At 37.0% G+C, this 22129-nt stretch overlaps 4 protein-coding genes across 9 annotated transcripts in view; 3 read left to right on the forward strand and 1 right to left on the reverse strand.

The window, feature by feature from the left end:
• LOC115448376 (ecdysone-induced protein 74EF) overlaps positions 1 to 11445 on the forward strand; it is a 230297-nt gene extending 218852 nt beyond the window's left edge. For all 6 annotated transcript variants that reach the window (XM_037444734.1, XM_030175790.2, XM_030175789.2 and 3 more), the window contains one exon: positions 7440 to 11445. In XM_037444734.1, the coding sequence (XP_037300631.1) occupies positions 7440 to 7975 (536 nt within the window). In that variant the 3' untranslated portion in view covers positions 7976 to 11445. The remainder of the gene's footprint in view (positions 1 to 7439) is intronic.
• A 1583-nt stretch (positions 11446 to 13028) lies between these two features.
• On the forward strand, positions 13029 to 16560 carry LOC115448388 (vesicle-trafficking protein SEC22b-B). Its single transcript, XM_030175807.1, has 5 exons — positions 13029 to 13284; positions 13511 to 13620; positions 13792 to 13912; positions 15284 to 15482; positions 15802 to 16560. The coding sequence occupies exons 1-5, from the start codon at positions 13210 to 13212 to the stop codon at positions 15948 to 15950; spliced, it is 654 nt and encodes a 217-aa protein (XP_030031667.1). The 5' UTR covers positions 13029 to 13209; the 3' UTR covers positions 15951 to 16560.
• Positions 16561 to 17774: 1214 nt separating this feature from the next.
• Positions 17775 to 19682, reverse strand: LOC115448389. The gene is made up of 4 exons (XM_030175808.2): positions 19467 to 19682; positions 19260 to 19388; positions 18622 to 18777; positions 17775 to 18110 (listed from the first exon to the last, which is right to left on the reverse strand). Exons 1-4 carry the CDS (start codon positions 19524 to 19526, stop codon positions 18009 to 18011), a joined length of 447 nt encoding a protein of 148 aa, XP_030031668.1. The 5' UTR covers positions 19527 to 19682; the 3' UTR covers positions 17775 to 18008.
• Positions 19683 to 20059: 377 nt separating this feature from the next.
• Positions 20060 to 21994, forward strand: LOC115448385 (nudC domain-containing protein 1). Its single transcript, XM_030175801.2, has 2 exons — positions 20060 to 21387; positions 21484 to 21994. Exons 1-2 carry the CDS (start codon positions 20151 to 20153, stop codon positions 21975 to 21977), a joined length of 1731 nt encoding a protein of 576 aa, XP_030031661.1. The 5' UTR covers positions 20060 to 20150; the 3' UTR covers positions 21978 to 21994.
• Positions 21995 to 22129: the final 135 nt, after the last annotated feature.

Raw genomic sequence — 22129 nt, forward strand, 5'->3', positions numbered from 1 at the left:
GCCGGCATGATTATGGCAAATGACATAAGATAACCATCTATTGTCATTATCATATCATTGCGGTTACCATTAGGTGCAAGTTCTTAATTATCAATAACAGTAGCAGTCGATTTCTGGAGATCTATAGATCCTCTAGCGTTTTATATGTAAATTATACTAAGTAATATTACCAACTTGCTTTTAACGAATATAAAGACTTGTCCACAAATAACATAATTGTAACAAATCATGTCGCGAATGACATCACAATACTTACTTACGCAACGTGGCCCCAAAGAACCGGTCGGCTATCTGGTGAAATAAGTGCACACAATGCCCACGCGACACGACCCATGCAAATGCGCGGAAGCGAGACAAGCCAAGGATTTATTAAACATCGATTCATTGGTACTTGCTTAAGCTTACCTCGTAAGGGATTAGTATTTAGAAAACTGATTGTTAATGCATGGTAAGCGCTATAAGTGTTCATTAACTACTGGTTATTATCTTCGTACAGAACATTTACCAACAAAGTACTGGATGACGTTGCGCTCATATTCCTGAGACATTCGAAACCAATAAATATGATTAACCTAATCAATTATTAAATTGTTAGATAAGAACGGAAGTGACTAAACAGTATATACTTTAAAAGTTGATTGATAACATTGTTAACAAGGAAATTGATTCATAATGACCGGTAAATTATAGCTATAGTTACCCTAAACGTGTATTGTATGTCTGACTATTCATAGAACAATGACGTAAATCTTTCATTAGTGACGTAAATATAAACAATAGCCGCTTGGTTCTGTACAGAACCCTTCCTCGAAACTCGCACCACAATCTATGTTCCTGATGATTTGCATTTGATTAAAACATAGCAAATTATATGATAGCACTCATGTCTTTGTCTAGTTTATGTTTTAGACAACATTGATGCCAAATTATAGGACATTGTTGCAGGGTGACGAAACCAGTGTTATTCAAAGTTCTGAGTACGGTAGTGTTTATATTCAGGCGTAGCGCTCACCGCTTGGCGGCCATCTCGTCATTTGTATAAAAACATTAGAAACATAAAACCGTATATCGTTTCCGAAAATAGCCGTCTAATGGGTACACAGCTAGCCGGCGTAGTAAACACGAGTGAAATGTAGTGCGCCCGCCCCCGGCTGACCTCAATACCGGCGCGTGGCCCTTATCGTGCGTTACGTAAGCTGCAGCGCTGCGCCTGCGCTGACCTTACTTAACGCGGCTAGTTCGCGACATCTCGCGGCGAAACAATCATAATTCAGTTCATTATACATAATGCGCCGAAATTTTATCACACGTCCGCGCAGATACAGTGTCACCTTCATAGTGCATGATACTCCATTATCTCGGGCCTCGACATTAACATAATAATAACGTTATATTTTATACAGGCCTATTTCTGGATATCATCATTTACTAATGAGGAGTATAGGTCTTTTTTCCACAACGCTGTCGTAATATGAATAGCAGATTTTACATATTTACTTCGCATATTTTTATAAACAACTCTCAACTCTCTAAAACACAAAAATAAACAAATATGTAATCGGTACATTATTTGGGTTGAAACCAAAATCATGATATCAGTCTCCGCAGCGTGTTTAACTACACGGTTTCCTTCAACATCGCTCGATGTTAAAGATAGACACAAGTTTTAAAGTTTAGTGTTTCGCGCATGGGCCGCGCCGCGCCGCCCGCGCGGACTTGCGCAGGGCGAAGGGACGCGACGGGAGCGCTGGGATGCGTGTGGGTGTGCATATGTGAAGGTCAACGTCGGCATCATTTCCTGGTCATTGGCTGCGCGCGCATCCGACGCTGCACCCGCCTGCGCCCGCGCAATCTTCACACACGTCCGACGCCTTCCGGCCGCACAGGAACACGCCCGTGCCTATTGCTATTGTACATCTCTATCAGAGGATGTGAATTTAAATATAAAATTGTTGCACCGCGGAATTTCTTTCCAATTAGGTGCTTTACGTAATTACGTGTCACGTAGAAATGTTTTCACGTGCATATCTTATCGGTCTAATTCTGTACTATCACAATGATGGCGACAATAATTCGCACTGATAAATATCCGCAGGTGTTGTTGCTAATGACGTAAGAGTTGGTATTGTTCTTCCTGCTTCGGTAGCACGATGTTTGTTTACTAATCAATAGACATAGGCAATAAAGGTCCCTAACTGGAAGTATTTATTAATAACGCACATCTATAAAACAGTCTATCGGGAAGTGGACTGGCGAGATCGAGGCCGAAGGCACTTCGCAACTCTCTAAGTAGTTTTGACTTTCCAAGTAACATGCATCTCTCATGAGCGGTCTCTTGCATGACAGAGAAAAATATCTATAAGGAAACTTGCAATATTATATATTCTGACGTTTATATAAGATATGCAACCATCGTACTTGACTAACATGGTGTAACAACTAACAAGAGCCACCATTAGTTAGGCAGACCTTTGCCTAGCAATGGGTAATTCATGGCACATAATAATCACATCGACTTGGCAACTTATCCGTATCAGCACGTATGTAAATCTATCGCACACGTTATACAAATTGTAAAACAATCGTAGACAACAAAAGGTGTTGTATATGGAAGTGAGCTCGCTGAAAAGAGTTACGATAGGAGTGTGTAATGTAGACGTACAAGCCAAGGACACTCGAGCACACGATAACGTGTTTTGTATTGCAAGAGGTCTGTGGGGTAACCCATTTATCGCGAGCGCGGGATGTGCGGGCTGCGCGGGATGCGCGGCCGCAACTGGTTCCCTCCTCCCGGACACGCACCCCGGCGCGCAACACTGCACGCCAAAACAAACCCTATTCCCGTCGCCCACCATTATGCACCCACTGCACCCGCAATAGAGTCCACTACGCCACTATCCTCACATTCTAAGACTGCGAAGCGCGAGTAACCTTGATCTTGCTGCAGTACAACCACTAGGATGCGTCCAGCGCATGCGCTAAAAATAGATGCGCCAGCGCATAAAATGCCGGGTTTTTTTTCCCGCGTTTTGTTAGCTTCCCAGGCTCACGAGGGACTTTTATGTGAGCCGCGCGCTTCATTAAATTGTAAATAACAACATCGCCGTATTTGCTTTTATCTGTATTATGTATATCTACATATCTGACGATTGATATAATATCTGCGTAAGCCTTCTCAACATCATTCCAGGCAAATTTATGTCCTGCTATATCAGTCAATGTCAAGTGCGGATAGGTTTTGGTTCCTAATAGAAAGCAGTTTTGAAGATTAAAAATAAAAACTTAAAAACGTCAACAATTTCATAAACAGGTATTACTCGCTTATAGATAAAATAACGCATATTTTAAACATGGCCGCCAATAGCTTATAAATACTACATCTATACAGTATTTTAATGACACACAATAACAAGTTTACTATCCTCTTTTTGGTCATTTGTACATGCTAAATTAAATTCTTTGTGTATTTATAGAAAATTTGCATAAGAAATACATGGCCATTATATATTTCTATCACATTGTGTATTAGGAAAGAACAACAAGAAGCAATTTGCTGTATGCTGCATTGTTTATGATCCAGCTTAGTAAACAAAATACACGCCGCAGTAGCTCCACTCGTACGCGGTAAATTTAGAACAATCACATAAACAGATTCGATATATTTTTATACGCATTCCGTTTGATGTGATTATGTGGGCTATAAATTATAATTGAATTATATTTATTAAGCCATGCGGCATTTTAGACCCTAGATCACTACTGCATCTACCTTCAAATAGCTACATACCTACTATAAAATATTATACACAATATAATTAATGAATGGTTCCAAAGCAAGATTAAAAACTTTTTTACAATGTATACATATAACTTAGTTATCATTCATACCTATTATTACCTAATACACCAAATATTACGCGTAAATATGGGATTCGCAATAATTATAACAACATATTTTCCTTATTTTTGTCACGGTATAGTTTACCCTACCGACTAGACACCAGTTAGGAATTCCCCACTGTTTTCCTTAGTTTAGAAGACATCGTAAGCTTCCGGTATTCACCTTTATCAACATTCTAATGTGATCGAAATGTGTAAAAAAATCTAATTGAATTATTAATACATAAATATCTTATAATTCTCTACAAATATAACAAACTAAAACCAAAACCACTCACGACGATTTCTTTATAATCGACTGTATTTTTGTACAGGGATTGACACAAACAGCCAGCTAGTGTTTCGTGACATAACAAAAAGCGTAAGGTTCGCCAACAAAGGCACAATAACACGCCATAATCTGCGCCCATACACGGCTCCTTACGATTGTCCAGTGCACGAGCTCACACGTGTCCACGGGGTCGACGACCGCCGATTACGCGCCAAAATACGACTCTTAGATAATATTAGAAAAAAAATGGCGGACGAATGATCCGCGAACTGCGAACCGCTCTGCGCCCGCAACTACATCAATCTTATTTTCCACTATTTTTTAACGTGATGACGTAATTTTATTTTATGTAGCCACTTTTGAAAGAAATAAATTCGTAGTTTATTATTGTCGAATGCTTTCAGGGAAAGAAATTCAATCCAAAATAGATTTTATAGTCGATTTTAAATTCTTCGATAACATTTTGACTGGGCTGAGATATGTACGCCAAAATACAAGGTGTTAGACAGAGAAGAACAGGTAGATTTTGGTGGTGACGCCATCTCTATCACCAATGTCTCATCGGTGTTTTATAATCGAATTTAAGCCGTCCAAAAACACGTGAAACCTCAATTACCTCATGTCTGATCGACTAATCCTAAATTTCGGGTATTCGCCGTCCGTGGAAAAACTCCTAGTAACATGTAAGTATGTAATACCAATGAAATTTTTCTAGGAATATAAAACGTTCAGGCGTGTGGCGAGCGATCTAGAAAAAATTAAACTAGGGAAGCTATAAAATCGTAGTTTCAGTCCAATAAAATATTTCAAGACGTACGCAGTACAGGCACACAGCCAGCAGCCAAGGCATCTCACTACTTTTGTAGGAAAGTGACAAAAGAAATTAAGAATGGATAACATAATATAAAATTGTATCAACATAATGTTTAGTTGTAAGAAATGAGTCACTTCAGTATACAATCGCTATAACTTTTTTTTTAGCCTGCTGTTGCCAGAAACTTAACTTTTGATGATGAAGAAATAGCGTTCTGTTTTACGCAGTATTTGCGTTTAATATATGCAATGATTAATTTTATGTCACATGACCCGTATCAATTCGATAATTTATATTTGGCTATTGTACCCATTTAATCTTGTTATGTAAATATAAACTATTGAACTAGTTATACGATAGTGTAACTTTTAATTAGAAAGATAATGCAAACTCAAAAAACCTCATAGTCTTTTTTTCGGGCTGAAAATTCTTTCTTATTTTTTGTCGGCCGGGGGTCGAACCCAAACCAAACATTATTAACCTTTGCCTTGTATGCAAATATGTACGTGTATAAATATCACAGTGTTGTGAATTGTGATCATTTTAATTACCTTGGCATAATGTAATTACCAAACATTGCACCATTATAATGATATTCCGTATTCGTGTGTGCACAAATACTTCGTGACACGATTAATAAATAAGTAATGTGTAATCTATACGATTATAATAATAATTAGTGTCCATCACTGATTGCACAGGCTGTAAAAGCGGTGAGATCCTTTCGAACTTGAAAATAGGCAGTTATAGACCTACATACAACTTCAATTTAGGATACTTATGTGAATAACTCGAGTTTGATGTTCGCTATGGCGACAGCCCGTGAGTTTTCAAACATTCTCAGTAATTCCTTGATCCTCGAATGTCTACCCTTCACGTGGATAATGTAGAGACAGGCTGGTAAACAGCCCATCGGGTCAAGGTGACGGCTCTAGGTTGACGCAAACATTATCAGCGCGTTATCACACGCCCAATAGCTTATGGACTTTGACCGTTTAAAAATGCTAATCATAGACCAACAGTGTTTGTGTTTTTACGGAAGAGGAAGCAGGGAGAGCACTATCTACTTTTGAAGAGATTCGGGGTACATTAAGATATTTTTAAAATTAATTACATCGAAACTAATTATGAAACAATGAGTTTACATTAATTATAATGAAATTGTAGCAAACATTAAAAAATATATACATAATATGATACCATACTCAATACGTATAACGAAAATGAAAAATATTATATCAGTCGCATTGTATCAAAGATAATATTCGTATTTTACTCAAATACGCAACAATAGCTTGCGATCGCTACTAATTTGTTCTCTGTTTCGAACGTCATGGCGCGAGCTAAAGCATACACAACACACTTAAATACACATTTGTAATAATGGCAAAGAATTAAAAGTCTTAAGTCAAGCTACATTACAAACAATTAAAGAGAAACTTTGATGTCTGATGAATAAATTGTAATACAATCATTCATTATGAAATTATGAAAAACAGAACTCAATATAAAGAAACTCGACAGCAAATATTATACAAAATATTTTTTGATGTTTAAATATCCCTATAATTCATTTCACGGTTGCATGTATTTTTCATGGAAGCTGACTTCACTGGAAGTCAGCTTTACAACATTACTGCCTTTTATTGTGCTGTTGGGCAATAATCATCAGTATGTCCAATCAATTGATCCTAGATCCAACAATAATGTTTTGGAGCCAAAAATTCAAACAATAGGAACATTTATATCAACATGCCTAATTGCGTGAGAGGCTAACAGAGTTCTAATCCCCACAATTGTTTAGCGAAATAGATGCAATAATAAATATTATCATTTGCCTGACAAAAGGAAACTCACATTTTGTTTTTCCCTTGAGTCAGCAGTCCATAGTGTAGAAGGCGATGAACAAGTTGTGAAACGCCAAACACAGTTTCCTTTCGCCGGTCAAATGTTTATATGATCCGCATATATTCCTTCAGGGTCTTTGTTGCAGCACAAAAATTCCTTACAGTTCATTAATTTAATTAATTTAGTTAATAAAATATGACGGGATATATGCTACGTAGAATACAATAAAGCATTTAATCATGCTACTACATGGGTTAGATTTTCAAAAATAGTAATCTGACATACTTACCTGTTTTAATTAAAATGGCAAGATGTGATGAGAGGGCGGTGGAAGGGCGGCGGTGGGAGGTGAGGAGCGGGGGATGCAGGGTGCAGCGGCGGCCGGGACCGGCTGTAAACAGATCCGGTCCGGCCGGAATACCACTCCCATACCAATTATCAGCAGAACTACATACCAACGCACATTTGAATTTCTTTTCTATAAAACCTTTTTAACCTATGTCTCTCATAAAGAAAATCTAATTTTATGGTTTTTTGGTGTGAAATCTGCCTATCTATCCTTGTGATAAGAAAATGTGGTCTAACGTAGATCTTTATTATTTCCAGTGGGCGCAGTGAGCGAACGCGACGCGTATGGCTACGGGTATGGCGGCGGAGGGGGCGGCACCCACCACTTCGCGGCACCGGCGCCTCCGCCCCTGCCCCACGACGACCTCCCCTACTCCGTGTTCGACTTCGGCGACTACCAGCGACACCACCATCACAACAAGCTGAAGCCGAAGAAAAGGCCACGGACGGACGCCCCTCCCACGCCCGGCGTGAAGCGCAAGAGCCGCGAGGGATCCACCACATACCTGTGGGAGTTCCTGCTGAAGCTGTTGCAGGACAGGGAGTACTGCCCGCGCTTCATCAAGTGGACGAACCGCGAGAAGGGCGTGTTCAAGCTGGTGGACTCGAAGGCGGTGTCGCGGCTGTGGGGCCTGCACAAGAACAAGCCCGACATGAACTACGAGACGATGGGCCGCGCGCTGCGTTACTACTACCAGCGCGGCATCCTCGCCAAGGTGGACGGCCAGCGGCTCGTCTACCAGTTCGTCGACGTGCCCAAAGACATCGTGGAGATCGACTGCTCGCTGGCGTAGACGCCCTGGCCGCGGCGCGGCGCCCGCCAACGCCCCTCGAATCTCCAGTGCTGGACTGAGACTGTGGTGTCTGTCATACGTAACCGGTAGAGTGACGTGGTCGTTCCGCTCTCACGACGTTCTACGTCTATACAAGTGTAAGGTTCATCTATTTTCCAATCATCATGCATTACGTTTCCCGGGACGCTTCCACTCGACGCAACCGATACTACCAACCACCATCGTAGTACACCCACGTATGTGTGTCAGTGTGTATAAACATCACTCCAAACAACTAACGTTGACTTATCATTGAATTTAATATTTATACAAAAGATTATAATAGGAGAGACGAAATTGATTGCTCAAATGTTTATATAAGGACGTATTTTTAGGCGTATTTCGGAAGAGAAACACTAAATTTGCTAGATGTTATACGGGATGAGGTGTGAACTAAGAAACAAACAAAACTAACAAACGTGTTTTTGTAATTTGTAACGTTGAAACGAGTGTCGAAGGATCGTATTCGTTTGAATGGTGTCGCTCGACTTGACTGCGTTCGCGCCCGCCGTGGCTCGCCGCCGCTCGGCGTCACCCGGCGTCACTCGTCATCACTCGTCGCTGCTCGGGCCGCTCGACGGCGCACGGCGTGCGCGGGCAAACTGCGAACACAACTTCCTACCTCAACTACGCGAACATACAAATATTTCATATGTTTATACATACTTATTATTCGAACAGTTTATACAATATGCAATAATATTATAATATTAATAGACGAATAAGAGTTTATTATAAAGAAATATTTACTTGAAATTGTTTATATATGAAAAAGTATATGACGATATTTTATATTCCTCGGCGGATGACTAGTTAGGTGCTTGTTATGGCCATTCATCTTCCAGGTTCCAACTTGTTACAAACGGAGACACCTCACGCTGTTGAGCACATGCTAAAATATTATTATATAATATATCTCATTACATATGTATATGTATATTGTATGTTATAGGAGGGAATACGTTTCTTTGTTGTCTCATAGTCTATCGCGTCGTATGTTTTCTGATATCATTGTCTAAACCGAATTTTCTATTGATATTAGTGGAATGTTGTATTCTGCTCGTGAACTGATGTCTACTGCCAATCCTCTGTTATGCTACCGACTTTGTCGTATAGTTTAAGGGATGATTTTTCTTTTGTGAATTAATTGTGTTAATTATAAGTGAAATGTTTATTGTAAGCGAAATGTTTTAAGTGAACACGTTCTAGTTTATTACGTTTATTTAAATTTATCATTAGCATGTTGGTGGGGGGTCGCGCGCGGCCGGCCCCGCTCCCCCGGCCCCGGCCGGCCCTGCGCCGCCCGGGACTCGACTCTCGACATATCACTCGGGAACCCCCGCGCCCACGCGCACAGCCGCACAGAATCATTGTTGTTCTGCCACAAACGCGCGCGACCCCCATATTTTTTGTTACCTGAATAAATATTATTAATAATTAATTACAATTTGTGGTCCAATATTAATGAATCATAAATAGATAGTGTATAGAGCCGTCGTGTTAGATGTAGCCTAGTTTCTCATCGACATTTCTACAAATATTCATACGCAAAGACAAACGAATCCTCTACACACACCTCCAGTAAACGAGTTTTGTACAATAATGTAGTGAAGGTACGTACGGTTAGTAGACGGAGGAGAGCTAGGTTGTCGGCGCGTGTCCGGCGAGACAAAACTGTGCAGTCCATTCGCGTTCGCACCGCAGCGCAGGTTCAAACCGTACGCAATTATATTTTTAATAGAAAATAAAGAAATTAAATTATATCATATTGATTATTTAGTGTGTAAGTAAGATGTATAACAGAACGGAACGTTCAATGGACTGCGTGTTTTGTGATGAATCGTAAAGGGTTAGTGAAGCCTTAGGTGAAATACTGTCGCGTAATATGGGTGCTAAGTGAGGGACCGATGGGCTGGGAACACGTTGCAGGCGCACTGCACGGTGCACTCCGAGCCGCGTGCAATGCACAGCAATGCACAGTGCACACACAACCAGTGAATGATACGTTCAACTAGTAAAGATCTCAGTGTCCAAATTTCTTCGAACAAAACCAGTGCCCGTCTCATGTGATTAAAACTAATATATATTATTAAAAAGTGGAAATTTTAATCGTATTTTTATAATATAGCTAGTTGGAATTGTCAAGTTTCATTTCGGCACTATCTTTTATGCTTTTGTAAATATAATATAGCTTCGTAACTTATTTATTTCGTGTGTGGCGCGGGCGTCGCGGCGAGCGGTCCGCGGACCGGCCGGACGCGCGCCCACGTTTGTTTCCTTTTTAGGGAATTTCGTTCTATAGTTTTAATAAATTTTATTGTAATATATCTTTATTAATAAATGTAATATTTAGTAGGCAATGAAAGGACCACGGAAGGTGTGGAAACGCTCTCAGAATCGACAAATGTTGACGGTGTGTGATGTCGTAAGCTGTAACGCTGGACGAGACGCTAGTTACCGGTTATTAAGAGAAATGTTTGAGCAAGCATTTAAAACAATGCTCGTGTGTTTAAAAATATAATTTTAGTCGAATTGATGTTGTTGAAAAAAAAATCAAAAGTTTCTAATTAAATAATGTACTTAAATTTTCAATGTAAATTTTAACGGCACGTCGAGAATATTATTGTTAAATTGAAATTATTTTAAAATTGAACCTAGTCTTAGTATCATAATTTTGATTTTTAAAATGATATTTAAAATTCGGGCGCCATATTGGCATTAGGCGTCATCGTGGTGGCCGGCGACGACGCGCGCGTGCGTCGCTCGGCCCTGATGCATGTGGCATGCTGCACATCGACAAATGTAAATACAATGGTAAATTATAATCGAAGCGCACACCCTCACGACCCGACTGCGAACACGTCATCGGAGTCGGTAGATAGGTGAAATATGAAATTTTTATGCAAGGAAGCAATGAGAAGGTTAGTGAATTTGGTATTAGAGGAGGGAAGGCGCGCGGCCGTCGCATCTCGTGCGGTAACGCGCCATGAGAACATGTTTTGTCGTTTAATATTTCAATGTAAGTCTTCTTGTTCGTCAATAAATTTTAATGTCCAATATTTGAATACGTAATTCATTCCGGATGGGTGGTGTTAACAATAAAATGTTTAATTGTGTTTTTTAATTATAGTTTCTGTCGTTTGATTGTAGATGTCGCTTTCATTTTGTTCGCTTCATATAAAATTGACCGTTCTGAGAGAGTGCGGTACACTGAATACTTTTCTTGCGTTATAATTGCTTCTAGTTTTATGCAGTTAAAGTCCGATATTTTAATTGTAATGTTTAGTTGTTTAATTTTACAAAATAATGTATTTTCTGCCCCCTAGTTAAGTTATTTTTCTATGTATAGTTAGTTGTAAGTGTAAATGAGTTAGCACATAAATTTGATGCATGATGATAATGTTAATAAAATATCCACAATAAAATACAAATTTCTTGTTTTTTCTCACTACCCTCATAAATTAATTTCATATCATGATCATGATCATACTAAATGTACTTGCTTTGGTGATGACGAGCAATATCCATTACTGAAATATAGTAGAGAATGAGGATAAAAACTGCCAAATCAATAAAAATAAGTGAGTATAATATGTATTATTTTATAAAAATTAGATATCTAATGATAATGATCACTCAACTGAATCAACAATGAGAAAATACCTGCCTTAAAACAGACTAGGTATAGTAAAATACTTTGGAAGTAAATAATTTTATGAGAGCCTGGTACTTTTGTCGCGATAATATTTACTTTCTGATAACTGATAAACGCTATCATTAGTAGGAAGGTTAAGTAAGCTACTTCTCTGTTATCCTGTCCTGATATTCTATGACCCAAAAGCTGAGTACTGAGGAATGCAAGGGTAAGATTCGGTTCATAGATAGATATGAATGAAACTGATCTATGAGGAAATAAAATAAATTAAAGAAAACCCTGTCTACGATTCGGTTAGTTGGTTGGCTTCAAAACGTCCTATAGACCGACCTTTTGTGTCGATAATAAACCACTTTTTTAGTTTTAAATACAAGGAACAAAAAACCAGAGGCATCCGAATGAGATAATTGCCTTTCAAAAAAGGAACGATTGTCAACTATGTAGTAAGAAAAAATATTACATGGTATTGTGTCGGTCATTTTAAACTGGGTGCGCTCCGCCGTCGTCCCAGAGAAATCTGACATGAAGAAGGGGCTTTTAGTTGCCCTTTTATTCTATTCCTTCACTCTCATAGTCCAGTGAGACGGCAATCCGACATGATTTTTTTTTATTGCTTGGAATGACGAGACGAGCTTGCCGTTCGCCTGATGGTAAGCGATACGACCGCCCATAAACAGCAGAAACACCTTCCGACATCTTGAATTCCAAAGTATTGTGTGGTATTCCACTGTCCTCACCACCCTGAGACAAGAGATGTTATTAAATCTTATGTCCAATAGTTATAATGGCTACAATATCCTTCTAACCGAAAAACAATACTGACTACACACTGCTGCTTGACGGCAGAAATAGACATTGCGGTCGTACCTACCCTGGCGGACTCTCACATATGGGAGACCTACCACAAGACAAATGACCTGAGAAAACCCAAGCGCAGGACCAACGGCTTTTAGTACGTGCTTTCTGATTCCGATCTGCGACTGAGTTATTTTTAGGATGGAAAAACCCAATCACAATATTTTGCCCGACCTGGAATTCGAACATGGGACAACGGCGCGGTAGCCGTAGTCGTACTACGACCCAATACAAATACGCCATCGACGCAGTCAGCTCTTTTCTCATTTTATAATAACAAAGTTTTGTAGTTATTTTGGTGGAATACCAAAATAACTACAAAACTTTGTAATCCTTTACACTTATTACAGAATCCAAAATTTATACAAATCTAAATATACTTACCAACAAAAATATATTCATTGTCATGAATTATTTACGAATCTGCTATGCCAATTTGTAATTTCATATATATTGAACGCATCTCAATACCATATTGTGTGTACCATAGACAACTCTCTGACGTGTTGTTGACATGTCCAACGTTTTGACGTGTATGATCAGCTGTCAAAGAACCTGCAGAGAACTTCTTGTTTTACATTTAGCTAATAATGAGAAGGAAAAAACAGTGAATGTTCAGTGAATATTATATTTGAACATACGTGTCTTTATATGTTAACGGAAGGAACAATTATAAATAACAAAAATGGTGTTAATGACAATGATCGCCAGGGTTGTCGACGGCCTGCCTCTGGCCGCTACCATGCAGGAGGACGAGCAGGTATAATCAAGTCACTGCAGAAGACGACTCATGTCATTTACTCAAACATTACACTATTATACATTATACAAAATCACCCTACAACTACCCATATTGTGACAATATCTAAAATTATACATTCTCGTGTTCCGCACGGCTTACTTTTTATCGATTAAGTTTTATTTATTTACTTTGTAGTCACTTTTACGTTTGATTTTACAATTTATTTTGCTGTGGTGGTTCGCAGAGCGGGTGCAATGTTCTCGAGTACCAGAATCAGGCTAAAATGCTGTTTAGAAAACTAGGTCCACAGTCGCCGATGCGATGCTCCATCGAAACTGGACCTTATCTCTTCCAGTGAGTTCTACCGCTTGTTATTTTTATTTTATGCTTTAAATTATTTATATTTCATGCAAACATTATACAATTAGCTTTACCTATTGTATTTTTACCAGTTGCTAATTAATATGCTAACATATGCTTGACAACCCGAACAGAAAAATAACTTGTAATGGTTTCTTCTTGCAGCTATTTGATTGAAAACGATATTTGTTACTTGGTGCTTTGTGAGAGGAACTACAGCAAAAGACTTGCATTTGCATACTTAGAAGAAATTGCACAAGAATTCTTTCAACAGTACGGAAAAAGGGTCAGTATGAAAAATAATTTATTTATGTTGGTAAATAGTATAAACAGACAGGAACCAATGTGGCCTGAACAAGATTATATTTGTACACTTTACATGTTTGGTAAATAAGTTTCTATAGCTTCCTTTTTTTAAAAAAAAATCATCTAAATGATAGTAGCTATTTTCTTACTTCCAATAGTAAGGGGGTCACCAAAAAACACAAAATAACGATGTATAAGATATAAAGAATTAAGAAAGATTTACACACTATATCTTCACTTGTGAATATTCTTCTCCTTCACAGCTAGCTTATAATATTGCAATATATGCAACACAAGTTATATCTTTGTAATTATTTATTTCAAAATAATGTGATTCACTGTCTATTTGTAATGGAAATTGTTAATTTATTGGTATTTCTTAGTTTTTTGTTATATTATCAGTAAAGTCATGGCAGTTCAACAGCCAACTGATAACAAAAAGTCCCAGTTTCATTCCTATTCAGCTTTGTACTACTGCCAATTATGTTATGATAATTATAGACTAATGGCTGATTACTATAAATGACATATAACCTACTACAGTCTTTCATATTGAAAATGGATGAATCACATTAAAGTTTGACATGCTTACAGATTACTTAATTTGATAGGTTAATTGTTACTCATAGTTTATTGAAGGTAACATAGGCACATCCCTCTCAGTAGTAGAGGAGGCCCATGCATGCAACAATGAGACAGTATATAATATAGGGCTGATATTTTATTATATTATAACACAGGCATTAAAGGCATGCATTATTATAAAACATTGATAGGCTTAAATTACAATTATTGTTCAACATTGTTTGTTTTGATATAAAATCACAAGCTTAGAATTAGATCTATAAACATTTTTAACAGATATTATTTCTTGTGAAAAGTTATAATTAACACCCTTACTTCTGGTTTTCCACAAAATAATGGCTACTGACTTGCAGCTGCCGATTTTCTTGTAGATTATATGTTATCACATATTATGTGTCTTAACAAATGTACACAACTAATTTTAAACCTTGATTTGTTATCAACAATTATTACTAGTCTACAAACAGATATTGAGTTAATATATCAAATAATTACAGAGACATGAGTCCTAATTACACACATAGTTGTGAGTCCTGGCCGTATGTTAACTAATCTGGAATACAATACATACAAGACTTTCGATTCGACAGTTAAACCTGAAAAACGTATTTCTGGAGACAAACATTGGCCTTGGCGGTACAGGGACCTAAGCGGCGGCCAGTCGCTTTAAAGTTACTCACGCCATTTATGGGTAGATTTTTGCTAAAAGAACGATAATTGCTATTATGTAATAGCTATTTTTGTATTATGTATGTTATGATTTCAGGTGAATACGGTAACTCGTCCGTACACATTCATCGAATTCGACACGTGGATGCAGCGCACACGGCGGCAGTACGCCGAGGGCGGCGCACGCGCTCGACGCGCCGGCGCCGCCGCGCAGCTCGGCGGACAACTCGGCGACGTGCAGCGCATCATGATGCAAAACATTGACGATGTACTGCAGAGAGGAGCTATTCTTTCAGGTAAGGAAATTGACATTTTACAGTTTTGTAAAATAATTATTTTGTATTATCAATCATTACATGATCTGCTACTCTAAAGGGGTAGACAAAGACACAATTCCCGGTCTTTGGGTTCACTAATATTTCCATCATAATTTACCGTAATAGAAGGTGAACTAATCCAGCGGCAAGAGTGCGTTTCCCGAATCAAACTTTATGTTTTCATTTATTTGACCTACCTGGTAACCACAGCTGTAATACGCTGTTTGTACACTAAGACAATATATTTATTAATACCAGAACATTTCATTATTCTAAAAGTGCTACCTTTATTTTCCAGAGCTGGATACAAAGACACAGAACTTGTCTATGATGTCTCAGAAGTACAAGAAGGATGCGACGTACCTCAACACCAAGTCGATGCTGGTAAAGGCGACGGCCGGCGCAGTCATTCTCCTCGTCTTTGTCCTTTACTTCTGGGTACTCTAGTTGCTAAGATATTGTGATATCGGTGATCCAAAATGTAGATTTCGCGTCTTCTCATGAGACAATGGCGTTTTTGGCAGTACTTTTATTAGAAAATTTAAAAATAGAATGACATGTAGAGTTGCTGTTGAACTTATACCATTGTCAAAAACGTCATTTTTCTTAAAGCCTTCGTTCGGACGAATTACACGCGAAAACTTGTAGACAATGAAAACAACAATTGATAATATTGTTATGAATAAGTATCCAGAATGTTTTGAATGTATTCCTTCGTACCTTGCATACTATATCATATTATTTTTACCTGAAGTTTTAAGATATGAAAATTCCATGTGACATTCGAAGAGTTCTGCGTGAGACAGAATACTGGAATTATGAATCTATTTACTACTCAAATCACGAGTTGGATTCAAATTCGAAACTAATAAGCCAAAATGATGTGTCAGTTACTCTTAGTAGTCAGGAAAAAAGATTTACTAATTTATAAATGTCGGAATTATTTGCGCGTAATTCGTTCCATACATAAAAGGCTTAGTTAAAATTGCTTTTGTATTGTTGAATGATATAAGAAATATTATTTTGTAAAACTTAAAATGTATATTGAGACTATCGACGTGTATGTTTTATTTAGCGCAGAATTGACCCTAGCACTGTAATGTTTCATACAGTCTGTCATTGGAGGCATCTAGGACATGGTTGGGATGAAGATGCTGGGTAGGCATCAATAGGGTTACTTCAATACCAGCTTAGATCTGGCGCGACAAATGAAGGAATATAATTTTAATCACAACAGATGTCACTAAGATTACTGACACTGAGTGGCATAACTCTAATTTATAACAATATCCAGTCCTTAACAATTAATTGCGTAGAGATGTTGGCTTGTGACAATGACATACTGCATGAACCTACTGATTCTAGTAAGAGTTATTTGAAACAATGTTACAATTGTATAGCTTAATATATGGACAGTCTTTATTTGACTACAATAGAGACTTTATATCCTTTACAATGATCTATCCTATTATGTAAAACTGAATAGTTTGTTTGTTTAAACGCGCTAATCTCAGGAACTACTGAACCGATTTTGATATTTTATTCACAAATTAAATGGAAGTTCTATTACTCCCGAGTGCTATAGGATACTTTTATCCCGGGAAAATATAAAGCGAAACTTTACGCTGGAAAAACATTTTCAAGCGGGCGGAGCCGCGAGCAAAAGCTACATAGAATAATACAATAGAAAATATCACTTGACATAGATTTGTGAGGCCTTTAACACAAGCAATAACATATAATCCTATCCACAATGTATATTACTATGTATCACCTTTAATGCTGGAATACACATGCTAGTAAACAAGAATAATACAATGGGGGATGCTAATTATCAATTTTAAATTAATTACAGTTCCGTCATCGGTGGAAGGAAGCATACTAGACCAATGGAAATGTAGTGTTTCACAAAACATGCATATTTTTGTTGGTGTGTTTATTCCAGACTTAAAGAAAAAAGCATTCCATTACAATGTAACTAAATACCAAATTATAAACATCAAAAAACTAACCCCATTGGTTAATAAAATAAATTATTATCTCTGGGTTCGATACCCAGGTGGAGCAATGAAATATTGATTTGATTGTAACAACACCCAAACCAAATGAGTCACACTAAATTAGACTTCACTGATATAGCAATAAGTTTGCTCCTCTCACATTATTATAAAAATCATGGAATTGGAGATAAACTAGTTGTGCTTCTGTCAATCTCTTAAAATAAAGGTGTGAGCATAATTATTTGAGGTGTTTGGTAATAAATTAGCTTCATTAGTATGGACTCAATGCTGTGCGTGTTTAATTGCCAATATATTTTTTATAATGCAGTGCTCTGTGGTGATGGAATGTTATAAAAATTGTCACTATTGTTATTGTATTTATTTAAGATCTAATAAATATGCATCCTTTTTTATTTGTTTTTCAATTTACCCTTTGTTTACTTTGTTCAAAATATTTAATACACCACAATATATTGTGCAAACAACAAAAGATTGATATGAGTACTCATGTATGCTCTTGGTATTCCTCATCTGTTCTGGCCAAATGTTTACTGGTGACTGCTTGGAGAGTGTCTCTTAATCTTATAGCCATTGATGGGTTTAGTACCTGAAATTAATCATAAAAAGTTTAATAACTGTGCGTAATATTTACATGCAATCCACCAAATTTATAAAATACTAATAATTATAATACCAAAATAAAAGCCCATGACCACAAAGGCTGCAAAGAATTCGAAACATTGTTAAAAAACCAAAATATTAAAACTGTGATAAAATACGAAAAATAGTTTAATTTTAATGTCTAAAATTCTCATAAACATAAGAAATCATAAACCTAAATAAAAATTGACATTAAGCTGGCAACAGTCATACAATATGTTTTATCAAAACAACTTAATCTAGTACAGAACATGGTCTATGATAAATTTTATCAAAATCTAAATAGCTTCTTTTTTTTACTTCTAACAGACATCCAAATATCTTCATAATTTAATTAAGATATTGTCAAATACATAATTTTGTTTTAGCAGGTGGGCTTCAAAACTTGAATACTGATAAATCATTAGAGTTAATTGTATTATTATATTAATTAATATAGCCTTGATAATTTATACTACCTGTAGTAGTTTAGCATAAATAACTGGTCTGTTCCTCCACTGCAAAGAACCAAACACTTGCACCGGATATGGCACTACTGTGGACTGGGGCGGTGACTTCAAGTATATCATAGACACTCGTAGCAAATGCTCAGAGTGGGCACATGGTGAATCTAACTGGAAATTAGGCAAAATTTTATTTGTAGACAAAGGCAGCATTCAGAACTTGGACCGATCTTACATAATGTTAGAAAACTTTTAAATTGTAACAATAATTACCGAAATTTATTTTGTATCCAAACTAAAGTTTTTCTTTGGCATGCTAATACAGACAATTAGATAATTACAATATAAGACCGTCTTATTATGTGGAGCTTAAGAATCATAGAAAATCAGTCTTAATACAGACAGCACCTTTAAACTTTATACAACTCACAATTTATATGACTTTTAATTAGCACACATCTAACTTAACAGTGTAAATAGTCCTAAATAGGAAAATGTGAGTCTCTCGAGTTGACAGTCTACCTATTAAAATAAATGGATGGTTGATGATTTAATCTCCTACGAAGTTTGGGCTATACAGAAATTATAATCTAATCAAATTGATTGATATTTAAAAGCCAAAGCCAACAATTTTACAGAATAAATAAACTCACGTCAGTCAAGAAAAATTTCCCACTAATACTTTGCAGTATACCGATAGTCCTACATCTTTTAGTTGTTTCGCTAAACAGTTCGCGGTCAGACATCAAGTCTTGTAAATTATAATAAATGTAGAAATCATTCTGGAATAAGAATTACATATTAATGTTAAATTGGGGAAGGTAGCTATGTACTGAATAAACAATCTTTTAAGTACCTACCTGTATTGTATCTTCCGCAAAAGGTAACTTTGGATAGGCGTTATTCTTAACAAATGGCATTTCTAATAGTTTTTAAATAATATTGCATTCATAAAACTCGTTGACTGTGTTACTTATAATCAAAGAAAATTATAATATATATGGAAACTTATAATTGTCAAAAATCCCGCCATTAACCACAGGCCAAACATATTTTGTTTTTTCTTCGTCCTTAGAGGACAGGCTATAATCTTACGACCATACTGCCTAGTCTTACGTATTTAGGCCAAACAGAATATAAGCATAATCCAAACAAAAAAAATATATATTGTTTTTTTTTTGTTTTGAATTTCATTTTACGTATGCTAAACTGGAAAGTTTGTCAATATTTTGGATTACTAGAAAGGCGAAAAAAACTACAATATAGCTTATAAGTTATTATAATATTAACAATTTCAACCCTCTAAGTAGGTGTGAAAATATTTCCCTTACGCATTATTTTATATCATTAATCTCATATCCAAATATCGCCACATTACAAGAACATAATATGCGCAACCAGGCTGTATGGTCATCGCTCATGAATCACATTGTGACATTTTGATTTTTGACAACATTGTCATCTGTCAAAAATCTAAACGATTTCGTGTGCTGATTTTAGACGACTTATTCCATTAAGAAAATAATTTTCCATTGCATAGTAACATGCCGTCAACCCTTGTTGAATTACGTCCCAATCGGCGACTACTAGACCACGAATTCGAAGGTTATAAACTAAACTTGCATTCGTTACCTCATTACTCTTTAGAACTCCCGGCACCTGTTGACAAAGTTTATCCAGACGAAGTGCAGTATTCATTTGTCCATGCCAAGCTCTTTGCGTTACACAACCACCTGGTACTAGACTACTGGGACCATTCTTACAACTATTACTACATAGATAACAAACAACAAATCCGGCTTGTCACTTTTGAAAACACCAATCAAACATTCCAACATAATGTGGTTTATGACATCCCGGCTCACGTGGGGAGAAAATCTGGTCATTTCAATTTGTGTCTTGCGTTTCCTTCAAGCACTTTGGCGATAGTTAGTGATGGTACTGGATACTTACATATAGTTGAAACCGGGCCGCGCAACCGGCCTACATGCAGAAACCAAACGTGGCAGACAATACAGTCCAGTTTATTGCTGGGTGATAGTAAATATTTTATTATAGTTGACACTAGAATTCAACAGAAAGATAATGTAGAAACATTACATTGTCTACTGCAGTCAGTAGAACAGAATGAGAAGCAGTTTGATTCTGTCCTCACGTGGGTCACATTTGATTTTGATGGACAGTCTTGGAAACAAATGAGTTTTAGACAATTACAAGGCAAAGGCATAGTGCATTATGCAGCTATAGAAAACAGTTTCAATTCAATATATATAGCATCTGATAACACATTTAAATTCACATTGGACTCTGAAAAGGAAATCAAAGAACCAGCAAATGTGGAGTCAAAAAAAATTATATACACATGGCTACAAACTACAGAAGACGTCACAATAACATTGAAATTAGGAGAGAACTTTGATAAGAAGAGTTTATTAGTAGATATTACACCTTCATCAATTAAAGTTAGTTATGCCGACAAGGTATTCCTTGATGGAAAATTAAGGAACAAAGTAGACAGTACATTAACTACTTGGAATGTACAAGACAATGGCCAAGTAGACATATTGGTGACAAAATCTGATAGTATGCTATGGGACGAGTTGGTTGAGGGAGGAGACAATAATGGAGAGCAGATCTTGGATGCAAGCTTGGTAGAAGAAGCACACAGACGTCTGGCTCACTTATGTTCAGAGACTGAAATGGAACCAGATAAAACTGTGCCTGGACTGAACACACTAGAACTGGAGGAGTGTGATGCTTCTGAGGAGGACACTGTATTGGGTAAGAATAGAATCTCAAATACAAAATTGCTTGAATATGAATGTTGAACAAAGTATAAATAATTAATACACAAATTGTATTTTTTTTTTGTTTCAGTTCGTATTGATGTCTTAACACACCAAATCACACACAGAATCCCTCTCAGTGTACACCAGTACCTTTTCAACATAAATTTGGAAACACAGGAGGTACCAGCCCTGGTCCTGCGTCATGATGTAGATGCTTGCATATGGCAACCCTATGCCCAACTAATAAACTCAGACACTTGGCCCATGAAACATCAGGGAACTTTAATGGCTTTCGGATATGTACAGTCATCAAAGCAGAACAGGAAATTTGTCACATGCCCACCAAACTTTACATATAGTGTGGTATGTGAGTCTTCAAGACATATATTTATTTACCAAAGTGCTACCGACCAAGATTGCCAACTGAGGAAGCGTACAGCAGGTGTCATGAAGCCCATAAAGGTTGGCCAGCAACATGTCTTCAATATAGACAAATATGGAGAAGTGCTTGGAATTAATGCCACGAACGATTTCTTGTTTGTCTTGACTGAGACCCAGCTCCTTGCTATACAGGTGCAATAAAGTTAAAGGATATATATCAGAGTTTTTTTATTTACTTTTAAACTGTTTTATGTAGATGTGAGTATGTGCTTATATTATGCAGTGTATAATATTTTTATCTATAATAAATCAAGCATTACTTAAAAGTAAAGCCACTACACAAACATCTAAAT

Source organism: Manduca sexta, chromosome 28 (genome assembly GCF_014839805.1).
Source record: "Manduca sexta isolate Smith_Timp_Sample1 chromosome 28, JHU_Msex_v1.0, whole genome shotgun sequence".
Lineage (NCBI taxonomy): Eukaryota > Metazoa > Arthropoda > Insecta > Lepidoptera > Sphingidae > Manduca > Manduca sexta.